Here is a 21,652-nt window from a genome sequence, read left to right as displayed (position 1 = left end):
GAGGGGGAGGGGTGGAGGCGGAGGGGTGGGGGGGAAGGGGGAGGGAGGGAGGGGGAGGAGGTGACTCGAGCATTTAGACACAAGCGAGAGGATCATGGCGGATGGCCCCAGGTGTAAGCGCAGAAAGCAGGCGAACCCGCGGCGCAATAACGGTGAGTGGCGGAGGGGACCGGGGAGCGGCGGAGTCAGGGGGAGCCGGGCAGCCGGGGCGCCCCTGGGGGTGAGGGGGGCGAGCCGGGCCGGGGGCTGCCGGGGCAGGGACGGGCCAAGTGGAGTGGGAAAGTAGAAAGTAGTGCTGTCTGCCCCCCTCGGCCGCCGCCGCCGCTGCCGAGCCGCGCCGCGGCTGCTAGCTCTCCCTGAACCGTTATGTCTCTTACCTGGCCTCTCCGCCTAGCGGCTCCCGCCGCCCTGCTGCTCCCTGGACCGTTAGCCGCCGCGCCGCATCCCCGGCGCCGGGAGGCCGGCGGGCACTTTTCGGTCCCGGGGGGAGCGGCTGTTGCTTCTTTCCGCACTTTTCCCCACTCTTTTCCCCCCACCCTCGCGCCCCTCTCGTCCCCTCCCCCGGGGCCCCTCCGCCTTATTCCCCCTCAGCGCCGAGGCCCCGGCGCCCAGGGCAAACTTGTCCCCGCGCCTCCCTGGGAGCGCGGCCCGGGCAGTCGCTCGGGCCCCCGGCGCGCGGGCGGGACGGGGCGGCCCGCGGGGTGCGTGTCCGGGGGCGCGCGTGTGTGTGTGCGCCGGCGCCGGGGGTGCGCGCCGCGGGCGGACGGGCTCGGGCGGCGGCGGCAAAGTTGTGACCCGGGGCGCGGCGCGCTCGCGGGGTCGGCCCCGGCGCGGAAGGCGCGGGGCCCTGGGCGCCCACCTCCCCCTACCCCCACCTCCCCGCGCGCGAGCCGAGCCCCGAGACGCGTTCACTCCGTGGGGAGGGCCGCTGGGCAGGGACGGGCACCTACTTGCTGCTGCCTGGGAAATCTCGGGAGGGCGGCTGGCGCGGCGCCCGGGGGTGTTGGCGGAGTTATGCCCTGGTCCTAGAGACGGGGGAGCGGTGCGGACAGCTCCCCCTCCCTGGGGGCACGCGCTCTCGGCGCAGGGACGGGGTTCGGTGCGGGCGCTTCTCTTTTTTCTCTTTCGGTTTTTGGGGAAGTTGTTACCTGGGCCGGACGCGCGGAGCGCTGAAGCCGGATAATAGAGCTTGGCCGGCGCTCTCGGTCTCGGGTGGAGAAGAGGAGTGGGGGAGGGGCAGACGGACCGACGGACAGACGTCTCCGTAGCTCTCGCAGCCGCAGTGTTTATTGATTTGTGTTGATTTGCCGGGGCAACACACACGCACACGCATACACACATACACACACACCGGCCTGGCGTGAGAGTTAAAAAGAGAGCGCGAGAGCCCCGTACGTATGCTTTTGGGTGTACAGTCGCGTTTTCCAGTTTGGAGCGACGTTGCAAGTTGATTGCGTCCCTGCTCATCTCGGCCGTGGCGGTGGCCTTTCTCTCGCTCTTCTCCAGCAGCCCGAGGTCCGCTGGGTTTTATTGTCTGGAGAGTTGATCCGGCGAGCGGGGCGAGACTGGGGCGCGGGGGCGGCGGGCGCGCCGGGGCGAGGTGCCCCCGCGCGTCCCCGCGCGGTACCTGTTTGTATAATAATGGGCGGTAACGGCCCGCGGGCCCTGCCTGCTGCCGCCGGCCCAGGCTATATAAGGAATTTCACGGGTGGCTTGGGCCGGGGGGCTTACCCCGGGGCCTGCTTGGGTTTGAAAACGAGTTTGTAGGAGTGGGGAAATACGTACGCGCCGGGTGAAATCGCCGCGTCGTGCAGAAAATAAGGAAATGTGTGTTTCAGGGAAAACTCGCGCGCGCCGTCCCCCGCCCCCCGCGCCTGCTCTCTTTCTCCCTCCCCTCCGGGATGCGAAACGCAAGGTTTTGTAACCTTTCCTGGCAATTTTAGATTTTGTGTGGGATTTCCTGTCTGGAGGCAGCTACGAAGATTTTAAGCTGTGCCAAGATGTTTCCTTCCAATCGTAAACGTATTTTTAATATATTTGAGCCTACATTAAAATCACTGCTTTAAGGAATGATTTTAGATATTTGAATAAACACTGGCATTTTAAATACATCTGTTAGTTGTGATTGAAAGGTGTGTTTCGTGTCCTCATTGTAGAGCGATGACTTGTTACAGCACGGAGCGGTGCATAGGCTATTGCAATTTTAATTTCCTGTTTTAGCGTCAAATAGTGCGCGTTCTATATTGAGCTGTTGCCGCCGTTGCTGATGTGGCTTTATGAAAGGTAAGTTGGCTTGGAAAGTGCTGTTCGTTTTTTACCTTATTTAAAATGTTGATCGTCAAAGAAAGGGGCTTTTCTTGGTGCTGACGACATGTGTGTGACATGCGAGTCTGAACCACCCCGCGTTTGTGCAGCTGCTGTAAACATGTTTACCTGAACAGCATAGAATGGATTTTTCTCCTAAAGATCCCGTGATAGGAATATTACACTCGTAAGGCATATCAACAGATGACTTACGGGGGAAAAAAGCGATCCTGAAAGGGACTTGAAATCTACAGGAAAAAGAGGCTCTTGATCGCTGCAGCAAATGGCAACTTGTGCAGGTAGAAAAAAGATGGTGTTTAGTTTTCTCCTGCTTGTATGTCAGCCCCCTCCTGTCTGCTGCTTTCATTCTCAAGGGAGGGATTTATTTACCACGCTTGCTGTCAGTGTTTTTCCTTTGTGTTTAGTATTAGAAAAACAGATTTGGGGCTCTTTAGCACAAAACGTCTTGTCTGTGGTATGCATTACTCCCAGAAAACAAAAGGTGTTTAAGATAGTACCGTACCAGTACAGGTATCTTCCATTTTCATCACTTTTGGCTCTGTCCTTGTATTTCTTTTTGTTCTCAAATGCATCTTATCCACCGCTGATGATTATAGCCATGTTATTTGATTTAACCTTTTATTTTGCAAATGAAAAATGAAGTTATATGCCATTGTGTTGTGAAACCTCAGGATAAGTACTGGTTAATATTTATTAGCAACGCAGTCATGTTTAAGTTGCAGATGTTTATTGGAGAGAATCGCCTAGAAAAAAAAATGTTAACCCTTAAATCCTTTTAGTGAAGAAATAAGTGATGCATTGGGTGGTATAGAGATACTTGATATTGTTATTTCAATGTAAATAATATTTTTGTTCCTTTTGACCTAAGGTATGCAGATTTGACTGCTAAGCCTCCAGGAAAGCATTTTAATTTCCTCTCTGAAATATATTTGCAGGGTAGAGTGTCCATGGGAGTATCAAGTAATGTAAATTGACAGGACTAACCCAGTGAAGCAAGGTCTGGCCAGAGCATCAGCCTTATGTGGCAACTTCATGGTAATGATGTTAGCCATCTCTAAAGGAGTGGCCTTAGAATTGCTTAAATTGATTTTTCCCATTTATAAGTTGACGCTTGGTTGTATTTTAAAAATCTCTCTGTGGTCGTTTTCCACTTGTGTGTTTCTTTCATTTCTTAATCTTTTGGGGGAAATGTGCTCTATAGCTACTAATGACTACATGCTGATTAATTCACTTTAGATGGAATGCCAGGTACATATCTTTCTGTGATAAGTGCCATTCTCGTTGCTGTCTTGGGAAACCACCAGTAGAGGATGCTAACAAAAAATGATTATTGTTATAGCGGTACCACAAGGCCCTCTATTTCCTGTGCTGCTTGGGACCTTCCATATAATTCTGCTTCATTGCTATTTAAAACTAGCCTTGGGTCAACTTGGCATAACCATTTTCTCATCTTCTAAGCTTAGAAAGAAGTAGGAATGTTTTTACTTGAACAGCTTTATGCATTTGAGTTCTTTAAATCTTGAAATCGAGATGGCTATTCATTATCTTTCCATTTTAGATCAGCGGTATTACTGCTCTTTTTTTATTTTTAATTTTTTTTGTAAAAAGTTTTCTTTTATGTTAGGCTTGGGGAAGAATATTTTATGATTGACCCTCTGTGTTTATTTTTGTGTAATTACTGTATTTTTAAATCTCCTGTTTTATTCTTAGTAGAACCCCTGTTGATATATTCTTAAACAGTAAAATATATAAAATTTTAAAATATGGTAAGGACAATTGTGATTAATTGTTAATATTATGTAATTATTTTTCCATAACTTCTGCAGACTTAAACTGGAGAGAGGTTGGCAGGCAGCTACTAAATAAGGTGTTAACCACCTGTCAGCCATTCAGATGCTAGTGATTTTTAGATTCTATCTTTTCCATTCCCTTCAAGTCTCTTACTGGTCTTCCTCCCCCACCTTCATATCGTAAGTTAAAAATCAGGGATTATATGATTTTGAAATTTACCAGCTCTAAATTAGGGCATGTAAGTTTGTTTTGAGGCTTTAAGTGCAGTGACAATTCTCTGTAGTTTTGTGTGGTTATATCCAAAGATTCTTACTTTGCAATAGACTATATAAGTTGAAAAACTTTTTATATGTGAATAATTGCATGCAATTTAATGTAATTCGTTGTATGCTTTTTGTTTGTTTACATATAATTGTATTATAACTGTAAACTCTAGGAAGTCTTTCACTGAAGTTATATGTTAACAGTATTGATTTCCCTTATTATTTTTAATGGTCTTTCTATAAATGTACCAGCACTGATGTAATGGTTGTACTTTTTAAATTGAATTAAGTAGGAATTATTTGAGCTAATCAGATAAGCTTGTGTGAATTTCTCATTTTAGGGTGTCATGGTTCTTTGAATATATGTATATACATGAATACCAGATTTTTTATTTACTGATGGTTATTTCTTGAATTTGGTTTTCTCCTATTTCCTGAGAGCCTAGTAGTGAACAGGAGTGATTCCGTTACGTTTTTTATGAACTGAAGCACTTTATCACAAAACTGTGACATATTTAATTGTAGCTCAGAGCAGACCTTAACGTATCTTATGCATTGAAAGCATCAGTTACTTGTTAAGAGGAGCCTGATATAAAAACATGCAAGATATCTGTTAATTCTCTCTAGCTCCCAGTATTTTTTAAACATCATAGTTTCCAGGGTTTGCAATTTTAGTAGTTTTGAAGCATATGATGAAAGCCTCTATCGAGTTGGGAAGCATATTTTTTTGAATAACACCTCAATGATTTCTCATAGTTGTGTTTTTCTGGTGCCCACCCCCTCTTTTGCTTTTCCGTATATAAATCACTTCTAAGCATGTGATTGGAGCCAGATGTAAACACAGAAGCAGTGTCATGTGAAATTGCATTGTTAGCTGCCCTTAGCTACCTGTGCTGCCTTGCAGAGGAGAGGAAAGTGGTACAGGGGTTGTGCAGAGTGCGATGAGAGCTCAGAGGATTGGATGATGTTGCAGAAATAGTACTTAGGACTGAAAAAGGTTTAGTAATCTTTGCAGCATGATCGCGAATAAATGAATGTAGTTCAGTTTTAATAGAGTTATAGGCTGAAATGAAAGTGCATGGTTAAAAGAAAATTCAAAAGAGTTTAAACTAGTAATAGTGCCCCGATTAGAAATATGATAAGCTGTTTTCAAAATACTCTTTAAGGTAGATGCTTACATATCACTAGTTAAGTAAATTTAAAGTAGAAAATAAAAATTGATTGACAGATACACAGTAGAAAAACTTTTGTAACAACCCGAGTTAAAATTTAATACTTATCTATAGGAAATAATTTTTCTTTTGGGTGGGATAGTGTTTTGAATATTTGTATCCCCAAAGGAAACATTCTTAGGACATCAACTTCACTAAATAAAATTTTTTGGTATGATGTGAGCATGTCTGGATTTTAACTTTGATGGAGATGAGTTATGCTGTTTATTAACCTGAAATTGGGTCGCTTGAAAATATGGCAGTATAATGTACTGTGTTATGAGAAAAAAAAATGCTCTTTAAGTAAAAATTGCTTATGATTGTTTTCAGACAAAAATGTAATGTTTAGAGCTCATTTCATTAGTTCTGTTAGAACATATTCGGGAATGACTCAGGGGTTTAGGTAAATTGAAAGATTCCAAAAGGAGGAGCAAAAAGCCTAGTTCGAGTGTCTGCTTGTATTACATATATGAGGCTTTATTAGATTATTATTTTTTCATTCTCAAAGGACTTATTTGTCTCTCAACTTATTTCTTCAAAAAGCTGCTTGTCATTTAATACCTATTTTCTATAAACATAGAAATTGCCTTTATCTGTCCATAGACGCATTTTTCATGATCAGCATTATGTGTTTATCAAGACTTGATGGATGAAGTTTGAGACATAGCTAGGACTGCTGGCACAAAGCCTCCGAGTGTGGTCACCCGAGGAAACCTCTCATCATCTTTTTTTTTTTTTCACAATAACAACTACATCTGTGTTGGAATTATTAGTGACTGATGCTTGTGACCTTGCAGCTAACCCCCCACCCCAAGGCATTCCTTAAAATTAAATGTGAATGGAAGATAAATCTACAAATGATAACAGTTTCTTGTTTGTTGTTGTTTTCTTAGACTTGACAGCCCTCTTAGTTTCTCTTTAAAAACATTCCAGTTTCAAATTTTTAGGTATTCTAAATATTCTGATTTCACTTTTTAAATGAAGTGTGATGCCCATTATACTTTAGATATCTCGGTTACTATCCATATTCATCAGCCTACAATATATTCTGATTTCCTTTATTTTTAAGGTCTTTATACCTATTTAGTTCACAGTTCTAACAGAATACTTGCTTTGTGTTAAGCAGACACTCCTCTGTGATGAGTTTATTAATAAAAAATGATAATTTTTTATGGAATCATACATTTAATATATATTTAGGAAACATCCAAAATAATTTGTTAATGTGAAAACTGATATAGATAAACTGAAATTTAGGTTCTTCAAGTAGAAAAAGAGACTTTTAACATATTGTTTGAGAAGGAATAATGCCAGACAGATATAATGATATATGGAATAGCATATAGTAAAATCCTTCAAGGAGTAGATTTTTTGTTTTTTTATTTTCTGCACTTTTCATATTCATTTTTTTTAAACCAGAGCTACTTAGGGACACATTTTCAAATGTAGCCTTTATTGGTACATCAGTAATTATATCTGGTCAGAAAATGTGAAATTGCAGCATCCCTAAAATATAATTTTATAAATGTCAACATGTATCTAACAAGTACCTATATTTTCATTAGCAGAAGTTGAGTAGTGAATCTAGTATCCCTGTCAGAACCTGGGTTTAAGGTAACCTTGCTCTGCCTTGGATACTTCAAAAGGCTTTGAAAATCACTGTATCTTACTGTTTTTTCCTTCCTACCCCAAAATAAGTTGTTGTTTGCTTCAGTTGCTGCATCACTCTCTAAACCTTTTTTTTTTAAACCTTTCTTGATACTCTTTTTTTTTTTTTTGGTAGGGGGAACAGTTGGAGGATAGAGGAAGTAGTCTTATATGAAGATGTGTTAAAAACACAAAGTGAAATAATTTTGCAGCTGGAGGATTTGGGAGAATCATTCAAAACTATTTTTGCAGATTAAGAAACAGATTCAAAGAGGAAAAATGACTTTGTCAAATTCATATTCCCAGTTAGCTTGAACTAGGTCAGCTTTTCAGGTTCCTAGTGCAGTGTTCTTTCATTAGATCATTTTGAACATATTTATCTTTGAAGGTAACAGACAAGAATTAGATCTATGAATTAATTTTTCAAGTTTCTCATAGTAAAAACACTTTTATTCTGTAGAATGCTTATTCATTTCAGAAAGAAGGATTTCTGATTCATATGTACAGTTTGTTGAATTTGGAGGTTTATATGACTTTGTCAGTTAGAACATTAGTATTACTTTAGAGTATCCTAATAGTCCCACTCTGTACATGGCTGATCTCTTATTTGGGCTTTCATTTTTTTTCCTTATTCCCAATCTCAACTCCCAGTCACTCTCTCTCCCAACCCTCACTTGTACCAAATCTAATAGTTTTTACACATGTTGTTGGTTAGGTATTTATCCTTGTAAAACTTTACTGTTCTTTACCTGGGATTGTACAGGATAGGTCCATGTTGCTGTATGCACATCTGGTTCATTGCTTCTGACTGGATATGGTACTGCATGGTTTGCATGTAACAAAATACTTACCCATTCCCCTAATGGTGGAGGTACAGGTTGGCTCCATCTCTTGGATACAAATAATTATGAGATTAATATTCTCCTACATGTGCTTAGTAAGTGTAGAAGAATTTCTCTGGGGACATATATCCAGGAGTGGTATTGCTAAATTGTAGGTTAGTCACATATTTAATACTATTAATTACTGCCGGATTATTTCTAAAATGGCTACCCAGTTTTTACCCTCACCAACAGTGAAGAAAGATTCCTATTTTCACACATTTCTATCAGCCTTTGGAATTGTAGAACATCCTACATTTTAATAATTCAACAGTTATAAAATAAAATCTCATGGTTGTTTTAATTTATGTTTCTCGTTGATCATTTCTTTATATCCTTGCTTGCCATTTGGTTTTCCTCTCGTGTCTTGCCTGTTTTCAACCTTTGTCAATTTTCTGTGATTGGGTTTCTGTCTTTTCAAATTCCAGAATTCCTTGCCTATTTGAGATAGTAATCCTTTGATGATATTAGACGTTGCAGATATCTTGCCCGCTGTGTCAGTTATCTGTTAACTTTGACTATGGTACAGTAATCTTTCGTTTTGATGTATTCAAGTTTATCAAATTGTTGAGGTTAGTAAGAGGTTCTTCCTAATCCCTAGATTGCAAAGATATTCTTCTATTAGTTTTGTAATTTTACCTTTTATGTTCAGGTCTTTAATGCATCTGGAATTCACCTTTTAAATATAGCATTTATTTCTTAAAAGGAGCAAACAGTGGTTAGGAGCTTGGGTTGATGCTGTCATTTATTTGCTGTGTCACCTTGGCCAATATTCTTTAGTCTTCCATACTCCAGTTTCCTCATGGGTAAGTAGGGGTGATAATCTCAGCATGGGTAGCTTAAAGAAGACAAGGCATATGAAGCAGGGGATATAGTACATGTTTTAAGCATTCAAAAAATGGCCATTTAAAAAATCTATGTATTATTAGATTCAGTGTATTTATTTTAACTATGTTTTTCATCAACTGATATTTAATTTCTTATCCTTATGACAGTATTAACTCTAACTAATATCACTCCCATCTAAAAGGATGTTGTTTTAAAACTTGTTCACTGTGTCTATAGCTTTGACCTTAAACATTGTTTAGTCATTCTGGCTTTAGATAAGGCTGTTTTGATACACTGGTAATAGATCAGTAACCTAGTAATACACACTGATATTTCATGTCTGTGCTACTTTGGTTTTTATTTTGAGGAAGGCTGTATTTGACTCTTTTGAAGGGGTGTTGTATAAAGACCTCACAATTTTGTTTTTATGCATAGTATTGACATGAACTTCAAGAATAATATGCTAGTGTTATTCAGTTGCACAGGTCAGAGAAGCCAAGCTCAAGGAAGCTAAGCTTCATATTTTATCTTTGAATAGGCTAAGCAATGTGAAGCCTACAGATTTTTAATATATGCACTTGGCTTGCAGTTGCATTGAAGGAAATGGTTGTCTTGCTATGTTCTTACAGTACAGATGATAAGGCAAAAAGTTACCAGAATGCAGTATACCTGAAATGAATTGTCTTTTTCAATGGGGATTTATTAAGTTACAAGTTAGAATTCTAAGGCCCTGAAAATATCCAAATTAAGGTACCAATAAGAGGGTACCTTCTTGAAGGATAGGCTGCTGCCAGCCGCAGTTCCTTTGTCATATTGGAAGGCACATGGCTATGTCTTCCAAAATGTCTCTGTGGGTTTTTTCTTTCTTAGCTTCTCTTGGCTCTCTCCAAAATGTCTCTGCTTTAAAGGACTATGGCGAGTGAATTAATACTAACCTTAAGTGGGTGGGATCACATCTTCATGGAAACAACCTAATCCAAAGGGCCTACCGAACAATAGATCTGCCCCACAAGATTGGATTAAAAGAACATAGTCTTTTCTGGGGGTACATAACAGATTCAAACCAGCACATGTATCCCGTTGTAGTTTTTTACTAAGAAGCTTGGTTGAGGTGTTATTTACATACAATAAATGATGTATGTACATTTTGATGAGTTTTGATAAATCCATGTAAACACCAGCACAGTCAAGATATAGAACATTTCCTTGTCCACAAAGTTCCTTTGTATCCCATCCCAGTGAACCTCACCCCCCACCCCAGCCCCAAGCAATGAACCTTCTGCTTTTGGTCTTTACAGTTACATATAAATGGGATTGTACAGTATGTGTACTGTTGTGTCTGAGCTTTGCTCAACATAATGTTTCTGAGATTGATCATTATTGCAGGTGTCAGTAATTCATTTTTTATTGCTGGGTAATATTCTGTGGCGTTGATGTACCACAATTTGTTTATCCATTCATCTATCAGGGCACATTTGAGTTATGTCCAGTTGGCTATAATGAATAAAGCTGCTATGAACATTTACATACACATTTTTGTATAAATGTATGTTACATTTCTCTCGAGTAAGGAGTAGAATTGCTGGTTCAGATTGTAAGAAACTGCCAAACTTTTTCCCAAAGTGTTTATAACGTTTTACATTTCCCCCAGCAGTGTTTGAGAGTTCTAGTTGCTCCACATCCTTACAGAAATTTGGTGTTTGTCCCTTATTCTAATTTTAGCTGTTCTGATAGGTTTGTAGTAGCATACCTTTATTTTTAATTTGTCTGAACATCTTTTGATGTGCCCATTGGCCATTTTTAGATCTTTTATGAAATCTGCTTAAATCATTTGTCCATTTTTACTGGGTTGCTTTTCTTTTTATTGCTGCATTGTAGGAATTCTTTATATACTCTGGATCCCAGTTCTTGTAAATATTTTCTCCCAATTGTGACCTGTTTTAAAAAATTTTTCTTAGTGGTATCTTTAAAGTGCAAAAGTTTTAAATTTTGATGAAGTCCAATTTATCATTTTATTCATTTGCACTTTTTTCCTAAGAAACCTTTGCCCACTTCAAGGTGAAGATTTTCTCCCATTTTTAAGAGGTTTGTAGCTTTAACATTTAGGCCCATGATCCATTTCAGATTAATTTTTGTTTATCCTCTATTTTGAACTTTATCTACAAACCTGTATGAGATAGTCTTGAGTAATTAGTAAGAGACAAAAACTTGGTGTAACTCATGCAAAACAAAATAAGAATTTGTATTTGGATTTAAAAAATGTTTTTCAGGACCCAAATAAAGAACCAAAGGTCAAGATTGTAGTGAAACATTGATCCTGGTTTTTGGTTTTATACCTTTTAAGCCAAAAGCAATTGTATTGCACTACTCGGTCAATGTTTTTAAGACATTTCATGTCCTTGACATGTTTTACTTCCTTGAGGCATAGTTTAGAAAAGGTGAAGTTTCAGAGGAAGGTGCCCAGGAAGAGTGGCCATAGTGAAGCACAGCGTGAATGTTATCTTCGTGGGCTCTTACTTCTGACCTGATTTCACTGAATTTAGCAATATACCAGTTCTTTTTCTTGTCCCATAATTTTTATCCGTATACAGAGGTGTTTGTTTAATCCTACCATTTTATCTTGAGTTCATTAAAGGACATAATTATGTCTTTTTGATGCAAAGTTTCTTTCACCATCTGTACATTACTTGACTCACTGCAGTAAGGATTCCACCCAGTTGGCCCCCAAAGCTGCATTGGTAAAGGTCTCCAGCAACCTCCACATCCCATGAACATTTCTCAGTCCTTATCTTATTTGATCTCCTTGGATTTGATATTGTTGACCCTTCTAGAAGCTTTTGCTTCCTAAACTTCCATATTATTCCTCTTTTCTTACTTTCTCATCTCTCATCCTTTTCTTCTCTGTAGGAGCCTCTTTCTCTTTGGAAGATTAACCAGGCATAGGTCCCTGTTCTGTTTCCCTTCTTGCTCTTTAGCCCTTACCTATGAGTTTGATCCAACTCTTAATTTTAGCTGCCACCTACATGCTGATGTTTTCAAATTTTTATCTGTTGCCCAGCCTCTAGACTGAGATCCATGTATGTCTGTACAGCTGTCCGAGCAGCTTCTCCACCTATATATCCCACTGGATTCTCAAACTTCACGTGTTCAAATTTGAACGAATTCCTTATGTCTCCTCTAGCTGCTCTTCCCTCCACATTCCTTATCTAGTTAGTGACGCTGCCAAAGTATTGAGCTCCCAGTTTGGAACCTAGGGATAAGCTCCCCTGCTGTAACCTGATAATCACGAAATCTGTCAGTTCTACATAATGAATACCTACCTCTCAGTCAGTCCTTTCCCATCTGTTTCTATTGCCTTAGCATCCTCCACTCTCACCTGAACTCTTAAACTTGTCTGCTATTTCGTTCCCCGCCTCTTCTCTGTCATCTGGGTTGCTGCCAAAACGAGTTTTTGTAAAAAGCAGCCTGATTCAGTCATTCTCCCAATTAAATTACTTCTCTGGCTCTGTATTAACTTCCGGGACAATTCCAAGATCTTTAGCATGGCATACAGGAGCCTGATTTATGGTCCTGGATCAGCTCCTGCCGCCATCCTTCTGCCAACCCTCTATACCTATTCCCTCAGCTGTTTCTTGCCTCCACGCCTTTGGGTACACTTTGTTTCCTCTACCTGAAAAGTCCTGCCTTTCCCATCTCCCCACGCTTCCTGGTGTATTTTAACAGGTGAATGGGAATTCAGCCTAGATATATTTTTTCCATAATTCTTCCATGAAAGAGGAAGTGCATTATTTTTTCTTCCATTCTACCCAGGTCTTTCTTTTACCCTCCTATTATTGTGATGATTCTACCATATTCTGGTTTGTTTGCCTGTCGTCTCCCCTCTGGGCTGTGGTTTGTTTCCCTTAGGATGAAGGCTGTCTGGTTCATCCTGGCACGCAGGTAGCAGTAGGACTTGCAGTGACAAGAGCACAGTGCCTGCAGCACATTCTACCGTCAGTGCTTGCTGGGCACCAGGTACCTGGCGTCTATTACCTCATTTGCATCTTACAGTAACCCTGTTAAATAAGTACGATTTTTGACCTTTTTTTTTTTACAGATGAGGAAACAGGCAAAGAGAGATTGAGTAATTGACCCGAGGTTGCAGGCCAGTATGTAGAGGAGCAGGAGTTTAAGTCCAGCCTGCTGGGTGTGGGGTCTGCTCACCTGCGACCGTTTGTGCTCCCCAGCATGCTGCACAGCTTCTGGCCCCCGCAGGCCCCTTGGTGCTGGTGGAATAAATACCTTATCTTTGGGGAGGAATTTTACTGCCCCTCTCCTCCCCAAAGGTAACCTGAAGGACTTAGTGTTTAGGCTTTGTTTTCCTGTATTTCATGAATGTTTAAAAACTTATACATGTGAATTGGTGATGTATTATTTTTATTTGGAAATCGAGTCCATTCTCCTTATACTGATTAGTTTTCATTTAAGTTGTAAATTACGAATGTTGCCTCCTTAAACTGATCCCCCTAAAGGTAACTTATGCACTTTTAACATTACCTTGGCATAAATGCATGATCATGTTGATTTTTAGCTATATACTTTATCCCCTTCCCCATTTTCTTACTGCTAAAGGAAAAAACTGTAGTTACTTTGAGCTTTGATAAGTTGATACATGTGTTTATTTACATACATTTATCTTTTACATGTCCTGTAAAATGTAGGTGCCGCTGGACTAATTCCCATATAATTCTTATTTTTAAGTCAGCTTTTCTATCTGACTTTTCAATTTCTTTTTATAAGGCTATTAGCTAGTAAATTATTCCTATTTTTTCCAAATCCTTTGTAACTGACTTTTATTTTATTTTTGTTTTTATATTCCTTTTAGCCCTATGTTAGCCTTGAGCCTTGTAGATATTAATGGATATTTCTTTCTGATCTTATACCTTAGTTGCATTTATGAAAAGAACATTGAAATGGCAGATAGAAGACTTGGATTCTCATATTGGATTTGCCATTAATTGGTTTATGAAATTGGGACTGTGATTCAGTAGATCTGGGCCTAAGTCTGTTGGTCTGTAGAATAATGTAATTCCACTGTGCTAGGCAGTGAGACTCTTTGGAGGTACAGAACAATACCTTGCCCCAAGGAGCTCATAGTGCAGTGGGGAAGGAAAACAAACTTTCAGAATATAGTTTGGTTACTGATGTGATAGCTATTCTATCACATACATGTGTACATGATGCTTAAACGGAGTCTGAAAGGATGGGTGTGGTTCATCCAAGTAAAAACGTGGAAATGAGTATTCCAAGCAGAGGGAACAGGTGTGCAAAGGCATCTCTCTCTCTCTCTCTCTCTCTCTCACTCACACACACACATACACACACACACGCATGTGCACATGAACTTTGTGGGATCTGCTAGTCAGTTTGACTGAGCTGTATAGGATGAAGGAATAGCTAGGCTGTAGGGATGAGAGGCTGTAGGAGACAGGTGAGAAACTTCATATACCACCATGCTGAGTTTGGATTTTGTCTAGGAAGTGAATGGGGAGTGAGGTTATTATGGATACAGAGTCCATTATTTGGTGTTTTTATATTTATTAAATGCTAAAATGATTACAAATTCAAGAAGGTGAATGCTTGCTTTATTACAAGCAAAAAAAGCTCTACAAGTAAAAACTGATTCATCCTGCCTTCCTGACACCTGAGTTTTTGCTTCTCTACTGCTCAGTGCTAACAGGTTCCCATACTTATGGCTCTGAATGGTGCTGCTCCCACCTCACTGTCACTGTGAATGTCCGGAAAAGGCTTGCTTTCTGGAGCAGTGGCCCCTGCGATGAGCGTGGTTGCCGAAGTCTGCACCCCATGGCCCTGTGTATCTGCGCTGGGTGCTGTTGTGAGGAATTGTGGGGTTTTCCATTTCTTTCAACATCTGTCATTCTCAACCCAAGCAGACATGTGGTGGGCTTACTATCTATGAAGCAAGATGATTTCACTACCATTAACTGTGGTTCTCCAAAGGTATAAGATCCTCTGCATTTATTATTAGATTAAGATTTTGTGCAGAGCTCCAACTTGTGAGCCTGTTATGTGTACTTTGATAACAGTTCTCTAAGTTTAATAAAATACGATTAGCCTAACTTTGCTCTGCTTTCAGCTGACATAATTTGGTGCCAGACCACTCATGATAATGAGGCTGATAAGTGAGCTGGCTCTTTTATTGTCTGCATTAAAAATAACCAACCATCTATAGAAATTTCAGATTCCAAACAAAATGAAACTTTGAGTGTTACTCATTCAAAAGAGTTATAATTCAGGTCTGGTATATGTTTTTCATATTCAATAAGAAATCCTAGCTTTATTTTTTTTTTGTAAGTTACACTATATGCTACAAGATAAGCATCAAAACCAGTAACTTTTTACAGCCAAGCCCTGAGGATATTTTATCATGTTTCATCATCTAAGTTTAATAATTCTTATGGAAAAAATAGTGTCTTATTTACATCAGGTTCTAAAGGGTTTTACATGTGTGCTCTCATTTGAATATTACTGAAGGGCTTTTGTACATTATTATATACTGTATTTTTTAAAATCCAAAAAATTAACTACTCATTTCATTATTGTTCATTTATACCATATTGTGCCTTACTTATGTTCTTAAATTACCTTATATACCATGTGTGAAAATAGTGAAGCTGGACAGTTATAAAGTGCTATAATAATTTAACTTTTACCTGATTTTATTTGCAAGGCAGGACATCATCCTCCCCCTTCCTTTATAATAGATGCCCATGGAGCTTTACTACACCAGCTTCTAAGATGCTTTAGGGCAGTCAGGCAGATCCTGACAGGCTATTCTCTGGCTATGTGAAGCATGGGGAGAGGGAGGCAGAGTGTTAGCTCTCTTGAGGTTCTCCAGCCACGTAATCCCACCCTGTACACGATCACCTGAGTTGTGAAGTGCCAGGGGATTTCGTCATGTCAGCACTGCAGGTAGCACCAGGGATCGTACTTTGACCAGTATGTTCTCTGCATTTTCACAAGGTAAGGAAAGTGATTACAGATGGAAGGTCTGAGACACAAAGAGGGTAAATAACCCAGGAAGTGGTAAATATTGAGTAGGTATAGATAGACAAGCACTACATAATACTTTGGAGGAGGGGGTAGAATTATTGATTAAAAAGTTCAGTATGCATATTAAATTTCTAGGATAAGGAATAAAAATCTAAACATAGTGTATGTATCTTCCAAACTACTGGAGGAGGGATATGGAATGGGAAAAATTACTCAACCTAAAAGAAAATAAAGGAAGGAAAAGAAACATAGGAGAATAAAAGTAGCACAAAATAAAATAGTAACAAATGCAATGTATCAGTAATTACAGTATGCATAAACTGACAAATACCCCAGTTAAAATGAACCTATTATCAGTTTGCATAAAATAACCAAATCCAGTTATGTCCTGGAAACACACCTTTTAAAAGGGTATTGAAATTTAAAAGAATAAAAACAACATACCTGACGATACTAACCAAAAGAAAGATGATAATCATCTTAATATCTATATAAAGATAACTTTGAGAGAAAAAACTATCCTAGAGAGAAAGAGAGCTACTAAATAGTGATGAATTATAATTTTTAAATTGGTATGTACCTGATAATATAACTTCAAAATATATAAAGCAAAAAATAGAAGAAATAGGCAAATTCACTATCATTGGGAGGTATTTGAAATAATCTGTCAATAAATGTTGGAATAAGAAGAGAAAACTCAACAAAAATACAGATTTTAATAAAAGGATTAACAAGCTGTAGTGGACATTTATGGAACACTGCATCCCTTAACTTCAGAATTGTTGTTGAGTACATGAGAAACATTTACAAAAATTGATCATGTTCCAGTCAAATACAGTCAGTTTTAACAAATGCAGTGAATTGATAATTACACAACATCCTCTGTCTACAGTGTTACTAATTTAGATATAAGTAACAACATTATTTCTCTGTATGCTTGTAAATTAAGATGTGCAATTCCTAATAACTCATGGGTCACAGAAAAACTTGTAATGAAAGTTATATTTTTAATTTAAAAATAATAAATATTGCATATCAATCCTATGTTATATCTAAAATGATAGTACTTTATGGAAATGAACTTTTAATGTTTATTTTACAGGAATAGAGGCTAAAAAGTAATAACAATGCATCCATCTCAAGAATTAGAAAAAAAGAATGACAAATTAATCCCTCACTTGAAATAAAAAGGAAATATTAAGATGAGAGTATAAATTAATGAAATATAAAACAAAAGTGAACCTGAAGCCATGAAGCTGTAAATAGGTTATTTTCAAGATTAATAAAATCGAGAAAACACTGGCAGGATTATTAGGGAAAAAGAGAAGTCACAAAACAGTATCCGGGATGAAAAATAGGTCATAATAGATATTACAAGAATGAACACTTTTATGTTTACACAGTTGAAAACTTAAATCAAATGGACAAATTCCTCAGAAAACGTAGCTTAAACTGACTCAAGAAGGACTTGAGTTCAATTTTCTATTTGAATAGGTTTAAAATACAAACGAAGAATCTTGCAAGGAAAAATAGCCGCTCCAGCCAGGTTTACTAGCAAGTTCTATGAAACATTCAAGGAAAAATATTTCCAGTCTTACAGAAAGTATTCTGCAGTTTGGAAAAAGAAACAGCAGTTCTTAACTCATTTTGTGAAGCTAACATGACAAAGTATGAGAAATGAAAACTGTAGTGTAATATAGTGTAGGTACAAAAACTCATAAATATTACTGTATTTGATTCAGCAGTGTATAAGACATGACACATCATAACCAAATTGGGTTTCTCTTAGAATTTCAAGGTTTTTATATTAGGAAATCAGTGTAAATCACCGCATACACTTTTTAAAGGAAAAGAATAGTCAGTGAATAAAAAGGCCCCTCCTTAACTTTATAAAGATTTTTTTAAACCCTCTAACCTTTATCGCACTTAATAGTTATATGTTGAAAGCATTCATTCCCTTTCATAAAAGACAAGTGTTCCTGCTAATGTTACTTTTGGTCAGCTTTGTCCTAGAGAGCTAGCTATCACAGGACAGCAAAACAAAAAAGATGCAAGGATAAGAAAGAAAAATATATCGTTATTTGCGGCAAATATGATTATGCAGCCCAGAAAAAATCTATAGGTGAATTATCAGGTTACTGGCAAATATGATATCTGTGCAGCCCAGAAAAAGGTTGATAGATGAATTATCAGAAATACCAGATTTACTCAAAGTTTTAAGTTTGGACACAAAATCGCTATACAAAGATCAGTTATATTTTCAAACTCTTTGCTGGCATGTAGAAATACAAATAAAAGTATATTGTTTACAAGAGTACAAAACAATATACAAATATCTAGGAATAAACCTAACAAGGACCATGCAATATCTTTATGGATAAACTATAAAACATTATTGAACAACCTAAAAGAATATTTAATTGAATGGCATAATATACCATGTTCATGGAAGGAAAAGTGAATATTATAAAGATGTTTGTTCTCCTTGGTTTGATCCATAGTTATATAGTTATGTATTAAAATATATAATCATGTGCCATCTGATCAAATATTCAGTTTTGTGTGTGTATGTGTGGGACTTGACAAACTGATACTAAAAGTTTTAGGGAATAGTTGAAGGATAATAGCAGGATGCTCATTAAGGAAACTTGATCTTCATAGCACTGGTATTGCAAATCAGTGGACACAGGATGGCCCCGTCAATAATTGGGACAGATTGTTATTCAAATGGGAAGTAATTCCTTGGCTCTGTATGTCATTCAGAGAAATCAATTTCATCTGGATTTTGGATCTAAATGAGAAAGATAAAGCTGTCACATTTTCTGAAGATAATGGACTGTCCCCTGACTTTGAGCAAAAAAGATACAACACACATAAAACAGCAAAACATTAGTAAACATGATCATATCAGAATTAAGGATTTCTTTTCACCAGTTGACACCATAAGGAGGATGGGGATCAGTATTCCACATATATTAACATCTCCTTCCAGTCAGTGAATTTAAAACTAACACCCCAATAGAAAGCTGAACAAAGCGTTTGAATACACTCTTCTTTAATGAGTAAACTCATTTGGCCAATAAATATTATAAGATATTCAACCCTCTGGATAATCAGGGAAATGCAAATTAAATTCACAATGAGAAGTTCTTGAAGGCATTTCATTTCATACCTCCTAGGTGCTCAAAAATCAAATGGTATTGGTATTGGTGTTGGTGTGGTTATAGAGCAACTGAAACTTTTATGCCAGCACTGGTGGTCATGGAAATTGGTACCGCTGCTTTGGAGAAGAATTTGACATTGTTGTATGAATTTGCAGATGCATTTGTACTATTACCTGGTAGCGCCATTCCTAAGTATGTATCTAAGAGAAACCTCTACACAGGTATACCAGGAAATGTATGCAATTTGTCATACCTCACTACTCGTGATAACAAAACAACCACAAAAATTGGCTGAAATATTCTTCCAGAGCATAAATTGTGGTGGATTCATAGTTTAAATGAATGAATTACAAAGGCATGCTCAGCAACTTGGATCAATCTCAGAAATACATTGGAACGAAAACTGAATCGCAGAATAATATACAGCATAGTTCTAGTTATATAAAATTCAAGTACATGCAAATTTAAACGATATATTGCTTGAGGATACAAATGTGTATGGTACAACTCTAAAGGGAATAATAAACATGAAATGTAGGGACAAGTGAGTACATGAGTTTGGGGAGAGAGACATGAGTGGGTTACAGAGGCGAGAGTAATGATTTTTATTTTTTTCAACTGGGTAATGATTAGTATATATTATATTATTTACTATACCTAAACCTACTATATGGAATTCTTTATTTAGTGTTTCATATTAATAATTACTGGTAATGATAATTACTGCTAACCAACATTTAAGTGAAAATAAAAAAGAAAACTCATTTTGAGGAGAGTTTTGTATTTACTGTGTATTTCCTGTGAATGATATAGTTACTTTGTGAGTTCTTAGTTGTAATCAATGACTTTTAGGTATCTTTAGATTTTTTTTTTTTTTAATATCTGTGTTTAATGGAGGATAATAATTTCTACCCCTAGATTTGAGATGCTCTGAGATATATTCATTTATTTCAAGGAATATAGGCAATTCGTTTACCTTGTTCTAGTCACTAAATTTATATTTCTGTATCTCCATATATATTCCATTGATTAGACTACATTTTAAGAAGTCAGAGAAAGGTGTTGCCTTACCTTGTTATATTTTTCTAACCTAAAACATATATGATGCATTTTGTTCTCACAGTTGCATTTGTGGATATACCATTTTGTTTTGGAATCTTTCTATTTTATTTCATTTTAATTTATTCTATTTTATTTATCGGACACTTAATAGCATTATGTGTCTGGCACTATTTAAGCACTTCTAGATTACGAAGTCACTTAAATCTTCACTACAACCTAATGAGGAAGATAGCATTGTTATTCTTGATTTTTAGGTCAGGAAACTGAGACACAGGGAGGTTGTTGCCCAAGGTTGCGTAGCTAGGAAGTGGAGCCAGGATTCCAGTGTAGGTTGTTTGGCTGCATAGGCTGTGCACTTAACCAGTGTAGGTTGTTTGGCTACATAGGCTGTGCACTTAACCACTAAGCTATAAAAGGCCATGCAAGCGACTTTTAAGAGCAGTGTGCCTGCTTTCTTAACATTCTTTGATAAATGGGGTGCTTGTTTTGAAGATTGCCAAGGATGTTTTCAGATGAGAGTGGAATGATTGTTTAATTCCCTCTCCGTTTTCTAAGAATGTAAAACATAATATCAGTAAATTGCTGGACATTGCTTAAATTTACTCCGAAGTGAAGTTTGTACCCACATAGTCATGAGATGAGAAAAGTAGCTAGGTACACATGCTAGTTAGTCTAATTGCAGATATGGTTATAATGCACAAATGGTGATGGTGAATTTTCTAAATTGAAGATGTGTTTAATGGAATAATTTCAAATAAGAATGTTTAACATTAGTATATGTAAATTTGGGAACATGATATATGATTCAGGGATGTTGATATGATACTTTTGGAAAAGTGTTATAGTAGAATAGAGTTATATTGTGGAAATAGAGAAAATTGGGCAATCATCAGTGACTTGTGAAGCTAATAGTAATATTTGAAAGTAAAGCACTGGGAGTGGGTTGGGATAAAGAGAAAAATCAGACAGATCCTTTAGAGCAGTGATTCTTTACCCATTGGGGGAATCTTACTCCTTTGAGATTTTGACATTAGCTTACATAAACTTCCATGTAAATTCAGCAGTTTTAGAACCCCCTTGAAGTCTATCTATGGATCAGTGCCAACCCTATTCCCATTTAGAGCCTTTACTTTGAAGATTCTTCTTGAGAAATCTTATCCTATGCCATATGCTCATGATATTTGTTATATCTAAGAATTTCATCTTTTCTGTGTGTGTGCTTTTTTTTTTTAAGCTATTTCAGCTAGCTCAACTTTCAATGGCACATACTTTCATCTGGCAGAACACGTAACAGTTACTGGTTTTTTCCTTTAAAGGTGAAACTAAGTATGTGGCCTAAATTCACTTCTAGAGATTCTTCTAGGAGATATTTCCTATTTAATTTACTTTGAGTGAAATGCTTTTTTCTTGTAAGATTAAGTACACAT

The 21,652-nt window shown here is 38.1% G+C and overlaps 1 protein-coding gene across 4 annotated transcripts in view; it reads left to right on the top strand.

The window, feature by feature from the left end:
- Positions 1-48: 48 nt before the first annotated feature.
- The window catches only part of ZEB1 (zinc finger E-box binding homeobox 1), a 175,425-nt gene continuing 153,821 nt past the window's right edge, over positions 49-21,652 (top strand). For 2 of the 4 annotated variants that reach the window (XM_077152322.1, XM_077152312.1), the window contains exon 1: positions 49-152. In XM_077152322.1, the coding sequence (XP_077008437.1) occupies positions 95-152 (58 nt within the window). In that variant the 5' untranslated portion in view covers positions 49-94. Of the gene's footprint in view, positions 153-1,641; positions 2,284-21,652 lie in introns of those variants that run through there. The other 2 variants (XM_077152339.1, XM_077152331.1) reach the window with 2 other exon arrangements.

The sequence above is a fragment of the Tamandua tetradactyla genome, chromosome 1, assembly GCF_023851605.1.
Source record: "Tamandua tetradactyla isolate mTamTet1 chromosome 1, mTamTet1.pri, whole genome shotgun sequence".
NCBI lineage: Eukaryota > Metazoa > Chordata > Mammalia > Pilosa > Myrmecophagidae > Tamandua > Tamandua tetradactyla.
The sequence above is the reverse complement of the archived record's forward strand: the minus strand, read 5'-3'. Positions and strand labels throughout refer to the sequence as shown.